The sequence below is a fragment of the Camelus dromedarius genome, chromosome 11 (assembly GCF_036321535.1).
Source record: "Camelus dromedarius isolate mCamDro1 chromosome 11, mCamDro1.pat, whole genome shotgun sequence".
Taxonomy (NCBI): domain Eukaryota; kingdom Metazoa; phylum Chordata; class Mammalia; order Artiodactyla; family Camelidae; genus Camelus; species Camelus dromedarius.
In genome coordinates, this window is record NC_087446.1 from 33,562,392 (window position 1) to 33,589,785 (window position 27,394).

Below are 27,394 nucleotides of genomic sequence, written 5' to 3' on the forward strand. Positions count from 1 at the left end.
TAGTCAGATCAAATCTAGCCCAGTAACTATGACCCTTTTTAGTTACATCAGCAAAACCTACCCCTTAGAAACTATCAGTACAGTCAAGCCAAAGCCAGATTCTTCATCTAGCAAGGTAATGCTTTAACAGGATAACTTCCTAGTTCAAATAGGGTAGAATAAACCCATTAACTGTAGCCTTGCAGAGATTATGCTCAGGACTTTGTTTCTTGCACATAATTTGAGAATATATTGGAAGAAATAACTGAACTGTGACAGGAACACTGCAGATTGGGACCATCCTACATTCACTGCTTACATTTGTGGTTTACCAGTCACTGCAAAATCATGGTCCGTTGCTTGCCAGCTCAATTCACCCTCTGAAGATAAAACACTTGCCTCTGTAGCCAGTGAAGCTGGGGGCGCTGGGTAGAGATTGAGGTAACTTTTACAAGGCATTCTAAAACACTACAAAACAACTTGCTAATTAAAATACAATTTTAAATTTGCATTTCTGACCTTAATACTATTGCTTAAATATATGTAAATACTGAGAGTTTTAGAAAAGAATTAGTAAAATTGCCTGTTGGAAAATAAAAGTATCGTTAAAAGAATGTCTCCTCCATTTCAACAAATAAAATGACTTAATTCATAGAAAACATTTTTAGTAGGTGTTTTAAATTTACTCGAACTTAAAATAACCATGCAGAAATCAAATAAACTTTTTTTTTTAACTTTAAAGCAGTTTATAAAGCATGGTCTAGAGGCCAGAATCTGGGGGAAATGATTAAGACACCCCAAACCCAAGGTCAGCTACGTTCCTCTCTTGGAAGAAAGCATCTTGAAACAATTACATAAATTCGTAAGGTATACAAATTATTTGTCATCAGTGGTACTTGTTTTCAGGAAGACATTTTTATTGTAATAAATTTCTGAGACTCCATCAGATTTTAACTTGGGTATGGCTATCATTAGAGTTTCCGGCCTAATTATAGGTCAGCAGGCTTCCCCTAAGATTAAAATCTAGAATGCACCTACCTCAGTCATCTTAAATTGCCCATTAAGGCATTCTTAAAGATTTCATTTCGTTGTAGTATTAAACATTAGACTTAAAGTATGGTAAGATTCTTACGGGTGCAGAGAACTAACACAGAGACAGTTCTCAACAGAAATGAAGCTGAGCCCCAACTAACTGCTCAAATGAAACAATTTAGAAATGTCTCAACCTTCTTTAGACTTAGAAGCAAATGCAGTATTTAGCAATACAATTTTGTCACAAATTCAAGGTCAGTTTAAAGTGCCCAGTAGTAGAGGTCTGGCTTTTCCCAAATTTAGGGAACAAAAGAAGCGTTCGCAAGCAGAGACGGGGATTTATCTGCCTGTTCCCTCTTCCCTTCCTCCAAGTAAGTCAAATCGAGGAAGATGAGTGTCTACAAACACGCCTCGCTTCTTTTCTTTCACTTCAGGGCTAGCGTTTGGGGAACGAAAGGATGCAGCTATTCTTCGGAGCATCAGTGTCCTGAGATTGAGAAAGGCCCAGCCCCAGGTCCTCGCAGCTGCCGCGAAATTTGGCCCATTCGCAGGCGAACGACCCCGGAGAGAAAAGCTTCTTTTCAAGCAGGGGTGGGAGAGGAAACGGCGCACCAAAATTAGTACTAGTCCCTTATCGGCGTCTCAGAGGAAGGGTGGAGAAAAGCGAAACAGAAACGGGGCAGACGGTGGGGCTCCCGCCCCAGCGGCTTTTAAACTGCGTTTCTACCACCTCTTGCAGGGCGCCGCAGCTAATGGAACCCGCGCGAGGCGTCCCGCCAATCACCGCCGCGCTTCCTCCGGCTGCGGGCCAATGGCGGCGCGCGTTCTTGGGGCGTGGGCGAAGGGGCTGCTCTCCCTTGGCCGTGGTGTGTGGGCCGGGGTTGGTGTGGACTCCTGGCTTAGCTGCACTTGGCCGCACTTGTGCAGCTAGGGCTTTTGTGTCCGGCTTTGGTTTTGCTTTGTGTGTGCGAGTTTCCGCTGTGCTCCGCGGCGTAAGTCCCGGCCGGGAGCCGTGAGGGTTGGAGGCGGCAGCGCGGATCCCCCCCCACCCCCGGGCGAGGAGCGAGCGCGCCGGCGTGAGCGGCGGGTGTGAGGGCGGCGGGGAAGGGGATTCGCCGCCGAGATGCCGGAGTTCCTGGAAGACCCCTCGGTCCTGACGAAAGAGAAGTTGAAGAGTGAGTTGGTCGCCAACAACGTGACGCTCCCGGCCGGGGAGCAGCGCAAAGACGTGTATGTGCAGCTCTACCTGCAGCACCTCACGGCGCGCAACCGGCCGCCGCTCGCCGCGGGCGCCAACAGCAAGGGGCCCCCGGACTTCTCCAGCGACGAGGAGCGCGAGCCTACCCCAGTCCTCGGCTCCGGGGCCACCGCCGCGGGCCGCAGCCGCTCCGCCGTCGGCAGGGTAAGGATGCCCGGCCGGGTCCACAAAGGCGGGCGTTTAGCGGTGGGCGCCCCTCCTCCCCGCGCGCTGGCAGCCCTTCCTCCTTGGCGCCCCCTCGGGCCTCCTCGGCGGCGGGGCTGTCCGCTCGCGCGGCCAGGAGGGTGGCCTCTGGGTCTGCGGAGGCTGGAGTCGGCCCCTTCGCCGCAGGCTCTGGGACGGGAGGACACGGGAGAGGAGAGCCCCGAAGTTGGGGCCGCGGGGTGCGCGTCTTGGCGGCGGCGTGTCGGGAGGCGTGAAGTTAGCGTTTGTTCTCGGGTTTCGCGAGGGTGACGGGCGCGCGCGAACGGCTCGGTGTTCCGGGACCACCGGCCGCCGGGAGTGGGTATTTCGACTGGGACTTAAGATCCCTTCTTAAAAGCCCTGAAGAGGGTCCGCTGTAAACGGCTGTAGGTTACGTTCGAGCGTTTTCCCGCTTTATTAACTGAAATGACCAGTAACCGTGTCTCAGAGCGCTCCCTGGAGGGCAATTTGTGACATACTAATATCTAACCAAAATTTGAACTAAGGAAATTCCCGCCCTTTTATGCTTTTGCATATGGAGGGCTTTTTGAACCGTTTATGTGTTTCTTGTTTGTGTTACACTTTACCAGCATCTCTCTAAATTAAATGAGCATTTTAAAATACATCTTTGAGCGGTTATCATAGACGCTCAAATACGTGAAAATTCTAGTTACTAAGGGCTTGGGTTTTAGATTTTGATTGTTATTGTTTTATTCCTTTTGGTAAATTTGCATGAAGAAAAGAGGGACTTCGGAATCAGGAGAAATGTTTATTTCATGACATTCTGCTCTGTCAGTGTTGCAATTTGGAATATCTAATCCCGGTTAAATCTCAGATTGGCTCCAGCAAATGCATATTTGATTTGAGAATAGTTCATTTTTTTTGTTCTGTGGGATTTTATGTGCTGTTTTGTAATACGAATCTGCCTGATTACCAGGCTTCAAATCATAATAGGATATATTTAAAACTAGTGATTGGTGTAACGTACAGAGTGCTTTGTAAAACATTGAAAGTGGAGCTTGGAGTTGTTGATACTGATTACTAGAATAACTCAAAAGTACTTCTTTTAAAGTTATGTTATTTAACTTTAGTTTTTAAAAAATCTGATGTTTTTTCTGGACTACCCAGATGGACATAAAAGACACAATAGACATGTAGATTTAAGCAAATCTTAGCTTGGGTTCTAGAAAAGTTGAAAACGTTATGTCTTAAATCGGTGCCAGGCATATAGTAGTGCCAAATAAATATTTGTTTGATAAATAAAAGACCAATCGCACCATATTGTTTCTGATGTTTTGTTTTTGTGGGTTTGAAGAAAGCCACTGCACGCTATTAAGCAGAAATTTACTTTTGAAGTAAAGCATATCCCTTATCTGTTTTTCCCTAACCCCTCTGAAAAAGAAAGTAATATTCCAACTATTTTAGTAAAAAATTTGATTGAAAATGAAATATTTTCCATTTAAGTCAGAACACTTTAAAAAAAAAACGGCCTTCTATAGAGTCCTGATTTGGTCTTCTGTGCAGATGTATCATTCTTGAACCATGGAAGTATTTGGTTGTATGTTTATGATAGGAGTATTCATTTTTATTTTGATGATTCTTTGTCAGCAGAAACAACCGTCTCGATTTAGATGTTTTTCCTTCAACTTTTTCTAAGAGCGTATGTCCCAATCTACCTTGTGTTTGGGGTGTATGAAGACCTGAATGTTAAGATTTTTAATTTCAGTTCAATTATCTAATGTTTTTGAGTTCCTGCTATGTTCTCTTAACTACAGGAGTTTGGTTTCCGCAGACCTGCCAACCACCATAGTTAAATTCTAGGATTATCTCAATAAATTTCTGACGTTATCCAAATTAGCACCATGCAAACAAGCTCGGTGTGGAAGGAATTAACGTTTTAAGAGAACTTAGTCTGTCCAGTAGCATGCTGAATCCTTTGTATATCTCATTTAATGTTTCAGTTCATATAGAGAACTATTTCATAGCCCTAGCTTTAAGTTTTCTCTACCTTGAGTTTTTAAAACTCAAAAATGTGTGCCCTGGGCTAAGCGCAGTGGTGTCCAAAACTTGAAAAAACATAGATGGTCAGTAACATTTTCTGCTTGAAAGCACATTAGGTAAAAGTCAGTTTATAATTTAAGGAGTTGAATAGACTTTTTATCAAGCATAGGGAAAAAAATGTTGATTTACAGGAAAATAACCTTTAGGCCGTTTATAATAATTGGAATATATGAAATTATTCTTCATGACATATTCCTTTTATATATACGGTATTTTATGTTCTATTGTTAGCCCCATATGTAATTATAATATAGAGTCACATTTCTTAAAGAGTATAATCTAGGAGAAAGTCAAATTATGTTTGAGAGTTTCAGATAAAGCAGGTTTTTAAAAATGGTGATGTTTTAACATTTTAAAAGAAATCAAACATTAATATGGATTTGGCCAAGGACATGGCATATACCTTCTATTTAAACATGAGTTTATAAGGAATATTTTTATTTAAAGGAGAAATTGTTTCATTTTAGCCATTGTCATGAACAGATTCACTTGGTGTGATAGGACAAAAACATGTGCATGTTCAATTTTGGTTTTAGTTTTTAGTTTTCTTATTTCTAAGCTTATTTTATGCATCTTGATGATACTGGTGTTTCTTGTGTTGAAACTATCAAGATTATAGACAAAAAATAAACATTTACAGAGTTGATGATTTGCCTTTTAGTTCCAAGGTGCAAAGCAATGTAGCTATTTGGAATCCAGTGGAGAATAACATACTTGAATGGTCTGATCTGGTGAATTATGAATTCTTAACAGGAAATATTTAATGACATGGAACAGAACGGTAAAGAGTAAAACATAAATTGACCACCATACTCTACAGTAAGATGTTAAGTTTACAAATTTAGAATTGTAATTGTTCAAATTCCAGGTCTGCCTTTATTCAGATGATCTTGAACAATGAACATTGCCTCAGATGCTCAATTTTAATCTGAAACAGGAATAATCCAATAGCTACTCAGGATTGGGGGTTACACGAGGTTGCATTTGTGAAGGTGTCTAGAGCTCAGCAATTACAGCACATACTACTATTTACAACGTGATTACTGAATTTTGTTGTCTTTATTTAATGCCAGAGCAATAAAGTGTTACCATAATGTGTTCAGAATTAGATGAGGTTAATTAGTGAAAATGATATATACATAGTCTCAAATGTTAACATATAACTTAGTATGCATATTGCCTGAGTTAGCTAAACAACTTTGAACTTCAATTTCCTCTCTTATAAAATGGTAATATTAGTATCTTTCTCATAGGATTTTTAGGATTTAATAAGTTAATACATTTAAGGCACTTAGAACACAACTTGGTACATAAATTTTCAGTAGAATCTTTTAGTAATTGTTATACATCAATATCTTTGCTGCTAATGGTAGAGATTTAAATAAGAGTGGCTCATGGGTGATATCTTAGAACTTTTGGATTTTAAAGTTGAAAAAGACATTAGAGGTCATCTAATAGTTGGGAAGAAACTGGAGAACAGTGCCTGGCATACAGTTGCTACTCGGTATTTTTGACAGAATGAAACTAGTAAGAGATTACATGATTTACTTAAAGGAACAAAAAAGCTCTCTGGAGGCAAAAATCAGTACAACTAATGGTTTCTTCTTCCTGGTTGAAACTGTTGTCTTGATCATTGTATATACCATACTACCTGTTTCACAATTTAAGTCTTTGTTATTTCTTAATAAGAAATTAACTTTTTAAAATAATTGGTTTATTTTCTCCTCACCAGATGGCACTTTGATTCATTCCTTCAACAAAACATCTATCAGGTGTCAGGCTTTTTTTCTTTTAAGAGACTTGAGATACAGTATGATGGTGCTCTTGCTTTCTGTTACCCTCTTAAATGCCACATCCAAAATCACCTGAGCTACACAGTAAAATACAGATTCTCAGGCCAAAGATTAGGGCTCAGAGTGGGGTAAGACTTGGAAATAGAAGTAGCTTTTCCAAAAGTTTTTTGAGGTTTTGATAACAAACTAGACTCAGGGACTATTGCTCAAGGAGTTTACCATCTGGAGAAAGTAGAGCATATATACAAATAACTAATAAAAAGTAAACAATGTGGTAAGAGTCAGAGACAGAGATTTCTTGAAAACCTCAGGCTGTTTCAAGAAGTTGAAATTCCTGGATGTTTGGTTGATAGTAGAATTTGAACATTCTTATGATGAGAGGGTTTTGTTTTTTTTTTTTTTCCTACAGGTAATCTGTACCTGATTCATTTTCTTTTATTTCAAGTATTTATGTTATACAATGGAGTTTTTCTTCCCAATCTGCCCACGGTTTTTGGAAAATTCAAGTAGGTCACAGTGTTAGGTCTGTTTGATTTTAAAACGTCTTCTCTAAAGAATTCAAGAATTTGATATCTAGAACTCTTAGTCTCTAGGCATCTATTTTGACATCAAAGTATGGGTTACTTAAGATTTGAGCCTGATGATCCTAGATTAGTGCAATATTAAAGCCTTCTGAAAGTACCCTCAGTAACTTTTCACAGACATTTAAAAAATTATATTAAAAGATTTCTCTTGAATTGACATCATTGTTCTTATTATGTTCTTTATGTGAAGTATTTCACATTTTTATTTGGTTGAAAAACAAATTCTAGTACATGAGCAAATAATGCCTGATTTTTCCCCCCTCTCAGCATCATTGGAAAGTAAGCAGCCCATACAAACTCTGATTTTCACCATTTAGCATAAAATATTTCTAGGATGCAGTATTGACTCTTCTGCTTTAAATAGCAGTTTGGGCCTACATTGACTTTGATGTTTGTGGCCATTATTTAAACAGCCATTTATATTCAGTACTATGATGCTTTCTGGGATTACTGAGGCATTTGTAAAGCTTTTTGCCACAACCCTAAAAGGTAACCATACTTTAGCTGTTTAACCTTGGAAGTTTATATAGTTTTTCCAGTAAATAATGCCATTACTTAAATTATTTTAAAAACTGCCTGCAAAATTTCTCTCAATTTGTTCCATGTTCTTTCAAGTAGTCTTAGTGAAATTGTCATATAGACAAAGTTGTGTCAGCAGTGATATGTAGCCATAAAGTCTGACTTTCTTTATGGGTCAAAAACTGGCTACTAAAGTCACAGTATTACAAGAATAATATTCTTTTGGGCTTCGTAAGTTCTTATATGCTTGTTTAAAGGAAATCATTTTTATTCATAACATGTATAAACCTTTATAGTAAAGTCTGAAACTTTCCTGGACTAATTTAAACTTTCAAGGATCGGTGAAAAGCCAGTACTAAATTGTATTTACAATGGTCTAGATGAAAATATTTAGACCCAGACTTTTGCTCTTTTGAATTTTTGATGCTATCACCTCTTTAGATAGGTTAACCAAAATTGCCTCTTTTAATAGTAATATCTAAAATTTGAGTTTGGGCTATTAGGTTTGTATAATTATAATTGAACTTACGAAAATGTCCTCAAATAATGAGTTGTTCTTAATTAAATTGCTAAGCCCTAATATAAGTCAACTTGAAGATGAATTTGCATGTTTATTATATGCAGTGTTATCTGCATCATAAGTGAGCATTTTTAAATTCATGTGGGAAATGATAACTGGACTTTGTTTACAGAAAGCCACAAAGAAAACTGATAAACCCAGACAAGAAGATAAAGATGATCTAGATGTAACAGAGCTCACTAATGAAGAGCTTCTGGATCAGCTTGTGAAGTATGGAGTGAATCCTGGTCCTATTGTGGGTAAGTTGATAAAATTTCGTAAATGTTTTTAGGAAGCAGTACCCCAAACTGTGTTCCCTCTTGTCTAGCAGGTAGAGTTTGGATTCTAAAGGCCAGTCTCTTATTAATCATTTATATGACCGGATCTTAGTTCCCCTAACTATAAATGAGGAAAATGAGAGAATTGAACCAGGTGATCTTCAGGATTACCTTTGTTGAGATTGTTTTGTAGTGTGCTCACATCACACTGCTTGGTGAGATATGTACAGATTTTATATGATGATTGAGGAACATCTGAGGTAACATAGCTGGCTAAATTAATCCAAATCAGTAAGTTAGTGACAGACTTGTTAATATACCTCAAGTTATTCAGTTCCCAGCATAGCCTCCACCCACTTTCAGTTGTCATTAACTTATAAAAAGTCTTGTCTTGATTGGAATTTAAGAATGATAACGGTAAAAAACAAACTGAAAAGAGGAAACTTGGAACTAAATACCTTGGATTTCCATCATTTGGTTACTGTTAGTTGGTGAGTTTCAAGGCTGATTGTGCATTAATTTTGGAGTGTTGGCAGTAACGTCAACTCTCTCAACTTGGAAATTGAGAAAGTTCTATTTGATCTTCTAGGTTATATAAAATTTTGAACACTGGAGATTTGGGGGTTTGTTTTTACCCAAATAAGAATTTAGAATTTTGTTTTATTTGATGTACTGCTTCCAAATAGATGATAATAAGCCTGTTAATATAGTTACCAACCAGCATTTGATACCCTTTTTACATTTTTCATTTAAAGACACAAAAGGGAGATGCTGAAACTGTATTGTGTATCATCATCCATTAACTTACATGTTGCTATACCAGTTTATTTTTCCCTCCAGCTTTATTGAGGTATAATTGACAAAAGTTGTACCTTTAAGGTATACAACTTGCTGTTTTATTATACATACGTATTATGAAATGATCTGCGTTATCAAGCTAATTAATATACACATCACCTCACATAGTTTTATGTGTGTCTATGTGGTGAAAGCACTGAAGATCTACCTTCTTAGCAAATTTCAAGGCTATAATACAGTACTGTTAACTATAGCCCAAGCTGTACGTTAGATTTCTAGAACTCATTCGTCTTGTATAACTGAAATTTTGTACCCATTGAACAGCGTCTCCTTGTTCCCCCTCCCCAGCTGTTCATCTTAAGACTACTTATATATAACATTCTGAAATATGTGTTGTTTCTTAAAAATATATTCATTGCTTTATTCATCTTATGAAAATCAGGGAAAGATATACACCTAGTGTAAAACAGAAGGTAAAAGCTATTTTTGTTTTTAAATTGTCATTGATGTTGAAATGTATTACTAAATTATTTATAATCAATTTTATTTTGTTATCTAATTGAAATATAATTTCTATTTGTAACATTTTCGTAAAAGGTTTTTTTACTGCAACATAGTTATATTTAAATATGACTTAATATCTTAAATTTACACAGTGTTATGTGTCAAATAAATTCATTTTGTATACTTTTTTTTCTACTTTTAAAAAATGTGATTCATAGGACTTTTCCTGTAATTAAATTGTCTTTTATAGGCATATTAATATCTTAGAGTTAATAGGGTTTTAATCATAGTCATTCATAGGAGTACAATCTGTTTATAAAAGTGATTTTTCTATAAAGGCAAGTACTATTATATATTACTAAGAAATTATACAAAGTTAAAAGCTTTTCAGTCAAAAATAGTCATACATTGCTCTTCAGTATGTGATCTATAATGAGACCTATGTATTCCATGTTACTAAAAAAAACCTGTTATAATTATGTATTAAAGTCCCAGAAAAAAAATGCATGTTTTAGAAAAGAATCCATTATATAGTATTTTTAAGCACTTGATTTTAGAAAAGGAAACAGTGAAAAGTAACATTTTAATGTTTTTAAAGATAATGTCTGAGCTGGATCTTAAATAATACAAGTACTAAGCAAGTTCTGCCTTAATACAGGAACAACCAGGAAGCTATATGAGAAAAAGCTGTTGAAACTGAGGGAACAAGGAACAGAATCTAGATCTTCCACTCCTTTGCCAACAATTTCTTCTTCAGTGGAAAATACAAGACAGAATGGAAGTAATGACTCTGACAGATACAGTGACAATGAAGAAGGTAAAATTTTAATGATGTTATTAATAAAGCATATAGTCAAAAATCAAAATTTTTCAGACTCATAAGATACAGTAACCATGAAGATAAAATTTTCAATAATATTACCAAGATATATGTAAATTTTGTTCACATCATTAAAGTAGTCCTCTAAGTAATTTGATTTAAATACCTTCTGTTGAGAATTCTAAGAAACAAATGTCAAATTTTTTTGTTACCTAAACTGCCAGGTTATCTTTATCTTTTTTAATGCAAATCTCATTTTTCTAATAGAATAAAGTATTACAAATAGAGACAAAGTTTCCCCACTTACCTCTTTCCAAGTATCATCTCCACAGAAGCAACCACTATCATTATTTTGATGCTTAGCTATCCAGCCTGTTTTTAAATACCTTTTCATATGCATCTGCCTAATACATTGTATTGTTTTGTACTTTAAAAAATCTGTATAAGTGATTTCATGCTAAATTTGCTTTCTTTATTCTGTAATATTAAGATCTCTTATTACATATGTCTGATTTATCATAATTATATATAATAGTATTTACATATGACATGTTTTCTCTTGGTAAGCATTTAAATTTAATTTTATAGTTTTTGCTAGATGATGTTATTTCAAGACAGCTTTCTAGCAAATATTTTGACATTTTTAGACTATTTTAAGAAAATTTGGCCATGGTATATAAATATTTTTGAGACTAGTACATGAAATTAATGACCTTTTAAAATTTATTATTTATAAGAACAACTTAGTGCTTATAAACTTTTAATTCATATGACTTCTTTGTTAATTTCATGACTATTTAATGACTCAAATTGCTTATATCTCCATGAGCACTGCCTGCCAGGGCACAGTCTGTCAAATTGGTTGTTCAGAGTATGAAATATAGTCTTTTCCTTCGACAGCACTATGTTAGCAAAGAGGCAAAGAATAAAGTCAGCTTAAACACAAGTAATGCTTAAACTTCCTGCCTCTTTTGCCTCTACAGGAAAGAAGAAAGAACACAAGAAAGTGAAGTCCACTAGGGATTTTGTTCCTTTTTCTGAACTTCCAACTACTCCCTCTGGTGGATTTTTTCAGGGTATTTCTTTTCCTGAAATCTCCACCCGTCCTCCTTTGGGCAGGACTGAACAACAGGCAGCTAAGAAAGTACATACTTCTAAGGGAGACCCACCTAGGGAACCTCTTATTGCCACAACCTTGCCTGGCAGGGAACAGTTGCAGAAATTAGCCCCTGGAGGGAATTTGTTTATTTCCTCCAAGTCTAGCCATAATAGATGTTTAGAGAAAAGTTCTTCGACATCTTCTCAGCATGAACTCGCTGCCATGTTGGTCTCTGCTGCAGCTTCTCCTTCACTGATTAAAGAAACCACCAGTGCTTGCTATAAAGACATAGTAGAAAATATTTACTGTGGAGAGAAAAGTGGAATTCAACCGTTAAGTACTGAGAGGCCCCATGTTTCAGGTCAGTCGATTCTCCCCAGTGAAAGGAAAGCACTAGAAGAGTCTGAGAGATCACACATAATTTCTCCACCGCTTGCTCAGGCAATCAGAGATTATGTCAATTCTCTGTTGGCCCAGGGTGGAGTAGGTAGTTTGCCTGGGACTTCTAACTCTACACCCCTGCTGGATGTAGAAAATACACGGAAGAGAATTGATCAATCTGATTTTCGAGAAACTGAATCCCTGTCTCCTCCACGAAAATTACCTAGACTCAGTGAAAAGTCAGTAGAGGGAAAGGATTCAGGTTCCTATGTGGCATTTCAAAATATGCCTGGACCTGAAGTGATGTCTTCTTTTGCAAAAACTGTTGTCTCTCATTCACTCACTACCTTAGGCATAGAAATGTCTATGCAATCTCAGCATGATAAAATAGATGCTCCTGAACTGTCTTTTCCCTTCCATGAATCTATTTTAAAAGTAATTGAAGAGGAGTGGCAGCAAATCGACAAGCAACTGCCTTCATTGGCATGCAAGTATCCAATTTCTTCCAGAGAGGCAACAAGGATATTATCAGTTCCAAAAGTAGATGATGAAATCCTGGGGCTTATTACTGATGCCTCTCCACCAACAGGTATTCAGGCAGTTTCCAACGAGTCCTGTGATAAACAGTTGGACTTAGCACTTTGTAGAACATATGAAGCTGCAGCATCAGCATTGCAGGTTGCAACCCATACTGCCTTTGTAGTTCGGGCTATGCAGGCAGACATTAGTCAGGCTGCGCAAATTCTTAGCTCAGAACCTAGTCGAACGCACCAGGCACTTGGGATGCTGAGCAAAACATATGATGCAGCCTTATTTCTTTGTGAAGCTGCCTTTGATGAAGTAAAGATGGCTGCGCATACTATGGGATCTTCTACTTTAGGTCGCCGGTATCTCTGGCTAAAGGATTGCAAAATTAATCCAGCTTCTAAGAATAAGCTGGCTGTTGTTCCCTTTAAAGGTGGAATGTTACTTGGAAGAGAAGGATTGAAAATAATTAAAAAGCGTGGAAATAAACACTAATAAAGTTAACAATAAAGACATCTATCTTATCTTTGATATGGGGAACTTGGCAGCTTAAGGTCTTTTTAGTTTCCAGAATAGGCTGGTATCAAAGTATCGAGCTTCTGCCTATTAACTTGCAGTATAAATTGCCTCCATATAACTGCCTCTTTTTAAAGTTGCACAGACAGCATGATAACGAACAATTTAAAGCTTTTCTTGATCATTTTTTTTCCTCAAATAGTTGTCTTTCCTATTTTAAGATTTTACAATTCTTCAAAACTAAGAAAATTCCATTAACTAGATTATAAGTAGAATCTTCACAGTTTTAAATAACTTTTACTGAATAACTTTTTACTTTCCAGAACGTGTCTACATATTTTCTCTTATTTTGTCACTTGTGTTTTTTACTTACGTTTATAGTATCATTCATAATATTCACAATCAGTGCAACTCAGAGTGCCAGTCTATAATATTACTGATCCACAGACAAGATAAGCAATACACTAGAATTTTAATCTAGAGATTCTTTTTAGATCAGTCAATGACAGGGTTTATTTTTGTGGTAAAATTTTACTGATAGAGGAAAATAGGGTGCTAGTTTATATTCTGGTGCAAATGCCTTGTTTCTTCATGGACTGGTAGTGAACAGTTCATGGACCACACTGAGAAATACTGCTGTAGACCAAGTGTTCTGGGATGATTCATTCTCACCATCACTGTAGTTTGCCAGATAAACTAGATACTGGGAAAAGATGGGACTTTTTTTTTTAATAGCACTTTTAATGTATGTTGTAATTCATGGATGATTAGACAATCTAAAATTCTGAAAGCAAATTTACTTTTTTAAGTCATAAGAAATCATACTATGTCCTAGTTTCTTTGTGTCTATATAAAGCAATATATCATTCTCTGTTTTCATTTCTATGATTGTAAGATGAGAGTCTAACTAGAGAGGCATTTGATAATTGAATTTCTTTGTATTTTTATGGAAAACAGTAATATTAAGTATAAGCAAAATATAGTCCCTTGGGTACTTCTAGTCATTACTATATTCTTAGACTCTACGTGTCCATCTTTGCAGCTTTCTGGGAGTAATTTTATTTGTTATTTGTCTTCTGAAATGTACATGTATACATGTACCTAAGTGCTATGTGATTTTTTTTAATGTATTACTGTAGACTGCTTCTGCAATTTCAATAAAGTTGTTAAATTTGAACAGTTTTGTGTGGTCTCCACAAACATGTTGTGTGTGTGTTTTATTCTTGGAGTTGTAACAGTTAGGTATTTGTGGATGAATATCCCTTTTCCATTTCATCTTAGAAACACACTTAACATTCCAGTGGTATAGCTGAAAATATTCAAAGTATTATGTGGTTTTTCTTCTGTTTGAGGACCATGTGTTTATTGGCTACTGGAATTTGTAACCAGATGCTTATTTGTTTAATCAATTTCTGCCCAACTATTTTTGGGTTCTTTACTTTGTGCTTTCTAATTATTAGATTCTGAGTTAACAGACATAAGATTTTATAATGCTTAAGGATTGTCCCATAGATATATTAATAGACCCATTCAAAGAAGTATTGGGAAGTTGAGGGTGGAGTTGATGCCTTAATCTTAAATAAAGATTGAACTATTTGAACTAACATGGTAAAAATCACTATTCATCTTTGGGAAGCTTGCAAGTAGACTAGAGAGACTAGTACTAGACTAAATAGTTAGCAAGACATAGCTGTCCTGACTACTTTTTAGCATGACTGTATTGAATTCATGCAAAACTAAGGTTCTGTTTAAGAATTAACTCCATTTCTGTCTCTGCTAAGAAAGTAATCTAACTGAACTTTTTGATAATGGAGAAGTTTTAGAAGTGACAACTGACAATTTTGCTGTACTACGATAAATGGCTTTCACAAAAATGTGGAAGCTAAAAGTTTTATTAGTCTCTTGAAAATCTAGCCCTTCAAATGGTGATAAAATCAAGACTAGGAGAATGGGATATTGAAGCCTATGAAAAGATACACACACACACACACACACACACATATATATACATATTATGTATATATGTGTGTGTGTGTGTGTGTGTGTGTGTATTTGAGTCATGGTAATAGCCATCATGGTTACATGCTGAGTAATATATATGCACTGGCTTCTGTTCAAAGAAATACGACCTTATTATGGGGAAAAGGAGAAGTGATGTGTGATTGGTTGTAGTTTTCTGTGAACAAGTTTCCTCCTTACCTCTTCAGTTGTACCCAGGGTTTTTATAATCACCAAAAAAAGTGGAGAGACTAAAGCTGTACTTGTGTATATTGTCATTGCACTTATTTATTATTAGAAGTTTGATACCATAAGGTGGTTTTTCACTCTTAAAATAGCTTTTTCCCTTCCATATTCTAAATTTTAATAACTAACCTTTGTTTATATAGTAATAATGCACAGTGTGGACAAAAGAATGGTAACAACTGTGTATTTTAATGTTCTTTTCCCACATCTAACATCTAAACTGGGAGCAGTTTGAATTCACTCTATGTTTCAGGCTATTAGTCTCAGAAAAAAAGAAAGGAGAAGAAATATGAAAAAGTAGTGATCAGATTAAGGAGTGGGGGAGATAAACAAAATTGAGTAAAATAAGAATGCAGAAGGAAGAGTTTTTAAAGACAGAAATCGCAGTTAACTAGTTCTGGTCTATTGAGGTAAAACTAGTAGACAGACTTATCTTACATATTACTGTGCCTAGAAACCAGGGTTCCAGAGTAATGTTGGGATTACATTATGGTTTACTGCGTACTACAAAGAGTAATGATTTCTCCGGTATTGTTTCTAGACTCTAAAATAGAGCTCAAGCTTGAGAAGAGAGAACCACTAAAGGGCAGAGCAAAGACTCCGGTAACACTCAAGCAAAGAAGAGTTGAGCACAATCAGGTATCTTTAGCCTTGTGGTTGCTGTATTTGGGTATAAGTAATCTCCTGAAACACTAATTTGCCTGTGTCTTTGCCTTTGGTTAATGGTTGATACTCAAATTCCAGCACACTCAAAGTGTTCATTCCATTGTTCATTAAATGGCACTAGAAATCTAAACTTTGTGTGTTTTGTCAGTGCTGTAGCCTGTGCTTACTGCAAAAGCAAATGTTTAATAAATGCCTCGTTTGTGTTTGATTCTGTGCTAAGCATGGTTCAGAGCCAGTCATACTGCTTTTTAAGAGAAATATTTAAAAAGTGGAAATGCTGACGCAATTCTGATACAATTTTTTAAAAAGCAGGGAAGAGTTTTACACTGTGTCTTTATCTCTAGATTTTTGATTTTGCTTTTACTTTTCACTTACCTTATATTCTGTGGCTTTCCCCTCAACTCCAAAGCTAGTCTGGTCCTAAGACCATATTTTTCTTTCCTTATTCTAGATGAAATTTTACCTTTGTTATTGTGGATGAGGCAAGATTCAGTTTTCCAAAAGGGAAATGTAAGCAACTAAGAAAAAAATAAGCACAGGAATAAATGAGCTCAGTTTATAGAGAACAGATTATTGACTAATCTAGCGTTAATTTGGCTGATGACACTTTACAAGTCAGCTGTCCCTAAGGTTGTTTTCTTTATCCTTTTCTGTCTAGCTAGATTTGTCTAGTTGGCTGTTTATCTTTTCCATCTTCTCTTTGTCATTTTAAAGTCACACATCCTCAGCGGAAGTGTTCTTGATTTCTTAAGCCATGTCTCTCTCTCTTGGATTGATGTAGTTAAGTTGAATTTCAGAACTGTTTGTTAGAAATGAGCTTCATGACTATACGGAGAAAGTATAGAGCTTTGAATGAAAAGATTTTAATACTGAACAAAAGATTGGAATAACATACTTTGTTGTCATTTTGTCTAGTACTGTTAGGGAGGAGCTGCAGGGGCATGCTGAAGAATAAAGAAATAACAGCAAGAGGAACAAGGAAAGTCAGTGAAGGACACTGAAATAGACAAGCATGGAGAATTTGGGTCTAGTTTATGAAGGCAGGATGATACAGTGCTAGCAAGAATGTATTGACTCGACAAATAATAGGTTAAAAAAGAGAGGAAGGATGGTATTTAAGATGGTTTAAGGGGTAACTTTTTGACTTGGAATCTAAAGGATAAATAGTCAAAGGAAATTAGATTTAGATGACAGGCAGGATTAGACAATGGCCTTATTATACAAAATTTAAATCATACAGAAAAGTAGTGGGAAGAGTTTAATGACCCTTCAGTCACAGAACCTCAACAGTTTTCAACATTTTACCAGTTTGGTTTCATCTTCACCTGCACCCTCCAACTTTTTAAATTCCTTTGGTTTTTTTTGTCTGTTGCTGGAGTTTGTTAAATCTCTGACATATCGTTTCACACATTAAAATGTCATTATTTCAGTATATATCTCTAAAAGATAGGAGCTTCTTATTTACATATATATTAGATATGAAGCATTATTGATTTTATTAGGTGTGATAGTGGCATTATGCATGTGTGTATAATAATTCTTTCATATCTATGTTCAAATTCCTCCAATTTCAGAAATATCTCTTTTATGATTGAATTATTAAAGCAGGTTTCAAACAAGCTTTACATATCTTTTGGTGTTTTTGTTTTGTCTTTTTAAGTCTGTAACTATTTCCCCTCCCTCCATTTATTTGGTAAACCAGGTTAGTTCTCTACAGAATTTCTCACATTCTGGACTTAGCAGATTGCTTCTTCATGTCATTTAATTTGCCCTTCTGTACCCTACATTTCCTATAAACTGGAAGTTAGACCTATAATGGGGCTGTGCAATAGACCTTTCTGTGATGACAGAACTTTTTTATCTGCTGTTCATTATAGTAACCACTGGCCAGCCACACATGGCTATTGAATATTTGGAATGTGACTTGTGTGGCTGAAAAACTAAGATTTTAATTTAATTTTAATTTAAATAGCCACATGTGGCTAGTAGCTACCACTTTGCACAGCACAGGTCTAGAGGGTTGTTGAGATTTGGGTTCAGTTACTTTGACAAGAATATTTCATAAATGGTGTTGTGGCTGTCACATTGCATCATTTTAGAGGCGTATGATGTCTTTTTGATGATGGGAAGATTAATTAGTAATCGGTTCAGATGTTGAAAGCCTGATTCATCCATTATAAAGTTACACATCACCCTTTTATTTAATGGTTATGACAACAATTTTTTTTTAATTTTGTGGGGGTGCGGTAATTAGGTTTATTTATTTATTTTAATGGAGGTACTGGGGATAGAACCTAGGACCCCGTGCCTACTAAACACGCATTCTTTATCCTCCACCCCCATGATTATTGCCTAGATCCATTATTTCATTTGAAATTATAAAATGGTGGTTTTTCTCATTCTCTCATTCCTTTACATCTATAACTGGAATTCTTTTATAAAGAACTTTCCTTCGTGAATTGCTTAGTTACCTTGAAATAAAATTCATATAGGAGAGCCAGGATAAATGCTTCCTTTTTGCCTTTTATTTGCCAGTTTCCAAATTAAAGTGTCCTAGTCACTTTGAAAGATGATCAGTAAGATCTTTTTACTAGCATTTTTTTTTATATTTGATTTATGATCAACTGCAATCATTACTCTTTTTTTGCATTCAAATTGTGCCATCTTTAGCCACTGGGAATTCTTCAGTTGGTTCCTCTATCCTTTTATTGACCCCATTTGTCTTTGATACTTTCTTATTTTCTGGTAAGATGTCCTAGACTCATGTTTATTTTCTGCCCCTTATCAAATCAGCCATTTTTCCAAGAAACCCTAATTCTTTTAATAGAAAATATTATTTGGAGAATGCCTACAGTCTGGATACTAGGGCGTTCATTCCTACCATGTTGTCATTGTTCTAGGTTTTTCCAGGAGATAGAGCTAAGAGTACTTATTTTTCAGAAAGAGAAAATGTCATGAATTCCTCAAATGTATGAATGCAGGCTATCTAACTTAAGGTGTTATACTTGTACCTCTTCTCTTATGCTGTCTTGGTTCTTAAAATAATATTGTTACTTATGTAGTTTTCACTGTGTATATATGTCTAAATAATACAGTATTACTACTAACAATAAAGCTACTAATTGCAGTTTCAGATTTTGGGGGGCAGTTTTTCTTCAGGATATAAAATCAGAATACTGTGCTTAAAAAGTCACATGAAAGAATTTTTTCTTTTTCTTTCATATTTATTTTAAAATTGTTGAAGATATACGTGTGGTTTTATTTACGCAAAATAAGATAAGAGTCAGAAATCTGGCTTCTGTCTTCCTTCTATCCATAGGTGGTCTTTTTTCTTTTTTTATATTTTTAATGCATTTTTTTAAATGCATAGATTTATATATTTACTTATGCTCCCCTCCTTATATTAAAGGCAGGCTTCTGTCTTTGTGTTTTTACTCTAAACATATACCCTAGATACCACTCTATATCCAAATATAGTATAGCCATCTTCCTCCTTGCTTTGTACCACAGCATGATTGCATTTTATGGATGTACTGTAATTTATTCAGCCACTTTCCTTTTGGTGCATATCTGGATTGTTTTCAGTTATGTGCTGTTCTGAATAATGCAGATGAACCAACAAACAGCCTTTTACATGTGTCATTTCATATTTTAGCCACTTTATCTTTGGGAAGTCTAGAAGTGAAATTAGGTAATTTTCCTAAATGCTACCAGATTCCCCTGGATGAGAGTTGAAGCATTTTGCATTCTCACAAGTCATGTATGAGAGTACCTTTCTGTAATAAAGGACTATGATGCTTTTTTTTAAAACTTAATATAAATAACCATATTGGTCATGTTTTACCTAAACTGATAGTTTGATAGTTCTTCAAAGTAAGGTGGCTTTTAAGTATCCTGACTATTTCTTTTTAACCTAGTTCTGTGTAAATTTTGTGTTTAAAGCTTATATTTTTACAGACTGGAATTTATAGCCTCCTATATAACCCAGTTCCTGCATTCTCATGTGCCTCAACTGCTAATATCTTCTGAATAACTTTTTACCTGATAGGTTTCTTTTGTTTCTTCCTCCTGTTGTCTCCCTGATAAATTGAGGTCTTTCTATAGAACATCTTCTGAAAATAGATGACACTGCAATTCTTACTTGGGCCTCAGAGCACATAGCAACCACATTAACTACAAATTTTACATAGCAATGGGTTTCTTTTCAATCAGTAATTGTTTGGTCCATCTTACTAAGCAGTTACAACACTGAATTACAGTTTTGTTATTTTTTTATTTATATTTCCTTCTCAAAGTCACTTGTGTACAGTATTCTGGTAGAGAAATTTTTTTTTAATCTTCAGGATATCTTTTCTGGTTGTGTGAAAGATAATCTATTAGTTTTCTGTGACAATGATTAATTCTAAATTAGACAGATAATGACAGTCAAGAAGTAAGAAAATTGGTTGATAGTCCTCAACCAAAGAATTTAATAAACCTGAACAAAAGAAAGCATAAGTGTCCTTCCTACCCCTGTTCCCAGCCATTCCCACAGGCAACCAGAGTTTCTTGTGTTTTCCTCCACAGAAGAAAATAAAGAATCTTTAAATGGAACTTGGCCTTTAACGTCAAATATAACAAGTTAAAATGTAAACTTTTTTTTGTATTAACCATAATAGTTTCAATAGATGTTTGGTAAAATTTTTGATGGAGAGGTTATTTCAGTTATTTATTAAGAATAAAACATAACAAATGGAAAGTCCTGGAATTTGGTAGATAACCAATTTTAAGGAAAAAGTATTTCTCTTCTACCCCCTTACGTACCTTCATGGACATAGATAAAATATCTAGTGTTTATATTACATTAGTTGCATAACTGATAACTTTATTAGCGCTTTAAAGTAATGTTTTTAATTCTTTGAAGAGTTTTAAAATACTGAGTATACATTGTTAATACCAGATAGACTGTCAAACTAGAATATTGTAAAAATACTCTCACATTATTTTTACTGACACTGAACAATTGATTAAAAAAGAGGAAGCAGTGTTGTGAAAGTAGTTTTAAAAAGTACTTGGCTTTGAGATGCATCATAAGTTAGTTATATTGTCTTAAACCAGTTGTTCTCAACCCTGGCTGCACATTAGAATCCCCTTAGGAGCTACAAAATTTATGCCCAGGCCCTTCTGGAAGAGATTCTGACTTAATTGGTCTAAGGTGGGGTTGGGGGTATCTGGTATTTTTAAAAAGCTTCCCATATGATACTATGCCACCAGGATTGAGAACCTCAGATTAAAACTATTGTTCCTTTCTATTCAGATAATCAGGAATTTAATTATTATATTAGTAAGCATCTATTATATATGTGTGTGATTTGTTTACAAATTTGTCTTTTGACTAACATTAAGCATTCATTCAAGAAGTTTGTCTTAATTGATAGCAGAGATTCCGATTGTGAGTCAAAGGGGAAGCTCTTAAAAGGTCAATCCCAAATATAGGTAGATACAAAATCAGATGTTTGAGACTATGTCTGTACTTTATGGGGGTTGGTAGTATTGCTTCCAGCCAAATTAGCATATGTATTGGATGATTGCTCTTGTCCTGAGATAAGAGTCTTTAAAATTAATAGACACTGACATGGATATAAAAACATCAGATATCTAGATAAAATATCAGCTTGAAAGTAAAAGTGACAATATAAGCATACTCTAGTATAAGGAATCATTGATGGATGTCCTCTAGTTAAAAGAATTTGAAATCATCATCTGGTAATAGTGATTTCAAAGTTTGAATAACTTGATACTTGGAATTTAGAATCTCAGGCTTCTCAGGCTTAACTGTAGAGCTACTGAATCAGAATCTGCATTTTAACACAGGCTTCAGGTGATTGATACGCAGCTTACAGTTTGAGAAGCCCTAGGCTGGTGGTTTTCAAACTATTACGTGGGGACTGCTAAATTATTTTTTAAATGAGGAAAAATCAGTTGGCTTTTCAGGGAGAAGTAAATCTGGAACTGGAAGGGAACAGTGTTCTCTTCGTATTTTCTTTCTGTAGTGAGGAGTGAGTAGCACTGAGGCTTGGCAGTGACATTTTAGTCTTGCCTGTTCATGAAAGAGATGACCATTACGTTTTTGATGCTGCTCAGTTTTATCTAAGATGAGTTTGACACCTGGGAATTTTTAAGTTGAGATAGTTGTTATGGATTATAATTGAAACTGATTCTATTTAAATAATCCTAACCACATGAGAAGAATAAGGAAACTGATTTGTTATATATAACAAATGACTTCCTTACAAGTCATGATCAGCCTGCTTTTTTGTTTAGACAGCTATGATACTAGAGTGAGATAGCAAAGTACAAGTCACAAAAGAAGCCAGTGATAAACTGATGTGCTTCCCAGCTCCCCTCACTTGTATTGTAATAAGTGAGCTATGATTGGACTCTAGTGTATTTTACCATACTTGAAGTGTTTTCAGATGCCTACATACCTGTTCAATCTACATTTAGAAATATTTTGAGGGCGTAGCATTATTTGCAAATGCTGGCATTTGGAAACTTTTCATGGCTTCTCAGTGTGCTATTATGGCCATTATTAAGGTGTTTGATGTTAGAATATGACTTATTAATGTGTCGATGCTTGAATAGAGCTATTCTCAAGCTGGAATAACTGAGACTGAATGGACAAGTGGATCTTCAAAAGGCGGACCTCTGCAGGCATTAACTAGGGAATCTACAAGAGGGTCGAGAAGAACTCCGAGGAAAAGGGTGATGCAAGGCTTATTGCTTAGAATTGGGTTTTCAGATTGGTAGGGATTTAGTGATTATTTTATATTTATTGTTTTTGTTTTGTTTTCAAACTAACAGGTGGAAACTTCAGAACATTTTCGTATAGATGGTGCAATAATTTCAGAGAGTACTCCCATAGCTGAAACTATAATGGCTTCAAGCAACGAAACCTTAGTAAATATGTTTCATAAACTATACAAGTGGTATTCTTTGTAAATTGTCCTTTAATTAGAATTGGGGAGGTGGTAAATTCTGGCAAACCTCAGACTTACATGTTTTAAACATTTTAAATTCATTTTCCCCATATAATTCTGAGTTTTAGAATTTTTCAGTATAGCCACTTTAATATATTTATAATTCATTGTTCAAGAATTCTTAGTAATATAAGGGTACTTTTCTGCTAATATATTTAAATAATAAGGCTTTCTTCACATGTGAAGCACAGAATATATTTATTTCTAGGTTCTGTTTCCTAAATTTTTATTAAGAGAACATTTCAAATATTACAGAAATCAAATACCTTTTTTTCTTTTCTTTTAACATGTCTGTTATGTTTGGATAATTCTGAGTCTGAATAATTTGAATCTTGGCAGGTTGTCAATAGGGTGACTGGAAATTTCAAGCATGCAGCTCCTATTCTGCCAATCACTGAATTCTCAGACATACCCAGAAGAACACCAAAGAAACCATTGACAAGAGCTGAAGTAAATGAATAAAATTTAGATCGATGCTATCATTGATCTTTTAATGAGGAAATATTTGTATTTTGTTTTTTGGAGTGGGAGGGAGTAGAGCTTTCTTTATTGGGCAGTATGTGTGTTTATATGTATGTATATATTATTTTAAAAGCACACTTCTGTTAGTGACAGTGGGAAGTAACTAATATAGTGTGACATGCTAATACTGTCCTCTTGCTACTATGTGCCTCTTTAAGTTCCAGTTTTCAAGGGAGTGGTCATTTGTGTGCTAATAATACGTTCTCTTTGTTATGGATGTAAGATGAAAGTGTCACTGGGCTGTGGGGGAAGCTGTACTATCTTTCACTGAGAGATCAGATAATGGGGCTTTAAAGTGACTTTGTATGATAACTGAATTGATTAACTCCTATACAATTAAGCTTTAAAGTACTAACTGCATGATACATTATAATATTACTGAATCTTTAGCAAAGATTATTTTGATCTGGGTATAAAGGTAATTTAGCAAAACAATCAGGTTGTTTTAAAAATTTGTTTATTTAGTTAAGAAGATTGAATTGACTTTGTAGTTTAAAACATATACTAAAAATTGCTAAAAGATACATCTTAATTTGATGTCTTCTATATTTGATCATTGATTTTATTACAAAATTCTTAACAGAGGAAGAAATAATGTACCTTTAATGTTAAATGTTAATGAAGAGTATTGAAGGGAAATGTTAAATGTTAATGAAGAGTATTGAAGGGAACTTACACCACTATATTAGCAGTACTGAATTTTGTTTTATTTTTTAACTTATTTGAATGTGTGACAGTCCTTGTTCCCTCATCCCCACTACATTAACATATTTTTACATTGAGGAAATTTGAAGACAGCCTTGGAAGTGTATGGATAATTAAGTGATAATGAAGTTAGAAATGGCAGTTGTAAAAGTTGGATAGACTTAAGTGCGTTCTGTTCTCTGAAACTTCTGTTTAGAATTATGCTTTAATTATTGCACATTTACACTAATTTTTAACTTGTGGTTGTTTCTTACTAGGTGGGAGAAAAAGCAGAGGAAAGAAGAGTAGAAAGGGATATTCTTAAGGAAATGTTTCCCTTTGAAGCATCTACACCAACAGGAATTAGGTATTTAGATACATTGAAACAAGTATTAGTGTATTCTGTTAGTATTAGGGTGTTTTATTCATTCATTCATTCATTCCCACCTTTATTGAGGTGTATTTGACATGCAAAAATTGTATATACTTAGGGTGTACAACATGATTTTATGTATGTATATGTACACACACACAGGAATTTTAATTTTTAATTCTTCACAAAATTATTGTACCTCTATTCTCAGAATTAAACCGTTCTTTTGGGAACACTTTAATTCTCTTAACTAGTTCATATTCTTGAAAGTTGAACCAGTTTCAAAATTAGCCTTGTTAAGCTGAAGGATTGTAAACAAATATTTACCTAGTATTTAATTCTTACTTTTAAATCTAAACTGAAAGCCAGTAAGAAGGAAATCATTTTTATTCCTGGGTTTCTCTTTTCTAATTGAAAAGACTGCTTTTAGATATTTGTTGAATTGTTTCCTGACTAAAGGCATCACAACCAAACTACCTTATTTTTTCCTCTTATTTCCTAAATATGTTAGCCTTAAAAAGCCTTTAACAAGGCAGATTCAGAGAGTATTTTATCAATATTCTGAATAATATTTTCTAACAAAAGATATGCACCTAATTTTTTAAATGAAAATGTATAAAAGTTTTAAATAGGTTGACTGACCTCACTGTTTTTATTATATGACAGTTTTTCTACCATTACTTCAAGAAATGTGTTTAGAATTAGGAGTGGTAATGACATTTTATATTATTTATCTAAACCATGATTTTATCTGATATTTTCCTCTTTCTCCTTTCACTCCCAACAGTGCTAGTTGCCGCAGACCAATCAAAGGGGCAGCGGGCCGGCCGTTAGAACTCAGTGATTTCAGGATGGAGGAATCTTTTTCATCTAAATATATTCCTAAGTATGTACCCTTGGCAGATGTCAAGTCAGAAAAGACAAAAAAGGGACGCTCCATTCCCATGTGGATAAAAATTTTGCTCTTTGTTGTTGTGGCCACTTTTTTGTTTTTGGTCTATCAAGCTATGGAAACCAACCAAGGAAATCCATTCTATAAGTTTGTTAATAATGAGTCTAAAAAAGCCAATGAATGATATCTCTGGCACATTCAACTTGGTCTCCTATTTTTAATAACTATTAAAAAAACATTTGTGTATACTTGTTGACTCAAGAACAAAAAATAATGTGATTTCACCTCAGTAAATGTAGTATTTCATTGAAAAGCAAACAAGAAATACAAATGGACTTCATGTAATATTTTGGACTTTGGACTAGTAGGAGATCACTTCGTGCCATATGAATAATCTTTTTTAGCTCTGGAACTTTTTTGTAGGCTTTATTTTTTTAATGTGGACATATTTCTTTTTTGAGAAAAGTGTATATTGTTTTTGTGTATTTGGGAAACAAGAAGGGCAAACGTGGTAGTATAACGTGAAGCTACACACTTAAATACTTTGAATTCTTACAGAAAAGATTTTAAGTATTCTCTGCTGAATAAAAACTAGAGATATGTGAAACATGAAATTCCGTAAGAGAAAAAGTAACTTGGCTTGTACTTTTGTAACTGCAGCAAAGTTTGATGGTGTTTATGGGGAAAAGTACAGCGATAATCTCTTCTGTAACTTTTATTAATAGTAATGTTATTGTTGTAGCCCTATTGTACTCACTTTTTAAAAGATTTCTAGTATCATGAATGTCCTACTTCAGTAAGACCCATTTAAATGCAGTTGATTTTTAGCAGGGATCTTTCAGTGCAACTTATATATGTTTTAGAAAACTGTTAGCTGGCTGTACATGTTTTTAAAAGCTGTTTAGCTCTCTGTAAGTCTGTAATTGGAAACTTGTACTTTTTATTTACAGCAAACATTTATTCTGTCAATCCAATTTGTTACCAAAATATTTTTAGATAAATGTGTGTGTGTGCACGTGCACATGCATACTTAGAAGTTAGACATTTTAAACATCAGTCTTAGGTCCCATTTGGACTCATTACTGAATTATTTTCTGTTACTGAAAAATTTTGCCAAGTTTTCCCAACATAATTTGATTTGAAAGTGCAAAAACTATTTGCTTTTAAATTACATAGTAAACTTGTCTTGGATGCACAGTAGTTAATTCATAAATTTACAGACTCTGAAATTGAGGTGGGCATTATGATTTTTGTTTACTCTTGAAATGGTTAACTCTTTGGTTGATTTATTTTTTTAGCTAAAACTTACCTCATGTATAACAATAGATAATTGAAATTTCAGTAGAATCAAGTAAAACAAAAATTTTGAACTTACTCATTTGAGTTTTAACTTTACAGTCATTCACCATAAAGTACATTAAAAATGTAAGTTATTTTTAAATATCATCTGAAATAAAAAGATACTTTTTAAACAGGAAAAAGCTGAAAATGTATATTTAAATCAGCACACAATTTTGACTTTAATCAGCCCTCACCTGATCTGTAGCTTTTAAATATTTTGTAGATATTTTTCACTCACTTAGCAATTGACCAGAAACATTTGTAGGTCTGGTCGCTGCAAACGCAGTGGGAAACTTACTCCTAGCTCAGAAATGCTTGCCTCTCTGAGTAAAAGTGTTTCTTTGAGATGAGCCACAGAGGGGGCACGTTTTACTCAACTTTGCCTCAACAGTAATAGCTATCTACTTTTACTTTGTTTTTAAACTTTGTTTACCATATTGTTCTCAATCTTTTGCTTATAATTTTAAATTGTGGGAGGCTGCATTTAGTGTTCAGAAATGTGGAATGATAAATCAGATGTAATATGTATGTGAGATCAATTTTCTAATAGGAAAGCTATGGTCCAAAATAGCAAAGTAGAACCAGGTAAAAACATGTAGTCTTTTTTTTTTTTTTTTTTTTAATGCGTAGTTGGTCTTTTGTCTGTGTCTGTTTTACTCCACTAGAATAAATGTGTCCTTGATGTAAATGCAAAGCATTTCTTCCTGATTAAGATTGTAGATGTAGGCTTTATAATTCAATAATAAAATAGTAATTAACCTCTA

General features: G+C 34.8%; 1 protein-coding gene across 5 annotated transcripts; it reads left to right on the top strand.

Annotated features, from left to right (window-relative positions):
* Positions 1–1,815: 1,815 nt before the first annotated feature.
* Positions 1,816–27,394, top strand: TMPO (thymopoietin). 5 transcript variants are annotated; one of them, XM_031462983.2, is made up of 9 exons: positions 1,832–2,413; positions 8,102–8,228; positions 10,207–10,365; positions 15,675–15,772; positions 22,424–22,543; positions 22,643–22,738; positions 23,158–23,268; positions 24,303–24,391; positions 25,185–27,394. In XM_031462983.2, the coding sequence occupies exons 1-9, from the start codon at positions 2,135–2,137 to the stop codon at positions 25,471–25,473; spliced, it is 1,368 nt and encodes a 455-aa protein (XP_031318843.1). In that variant the 5' UTR covers positions 1,832–2,134; the 3' UTR covers positions 25,474–27,394. The 5 variants fall into 5 exon arrangements, with proteins under 5 accessions (XP_031318842.1, XP_031318843.1, XP_031318844.1 ...); XM_031462984.2 differs by lacking the exon at positions 22,424–22,543; XM_031462985.2 differs by lacking the exons at positions 22,424–22,543; positions 22,643–22,738 and having other exon boundaries at positions 1,833–2,413.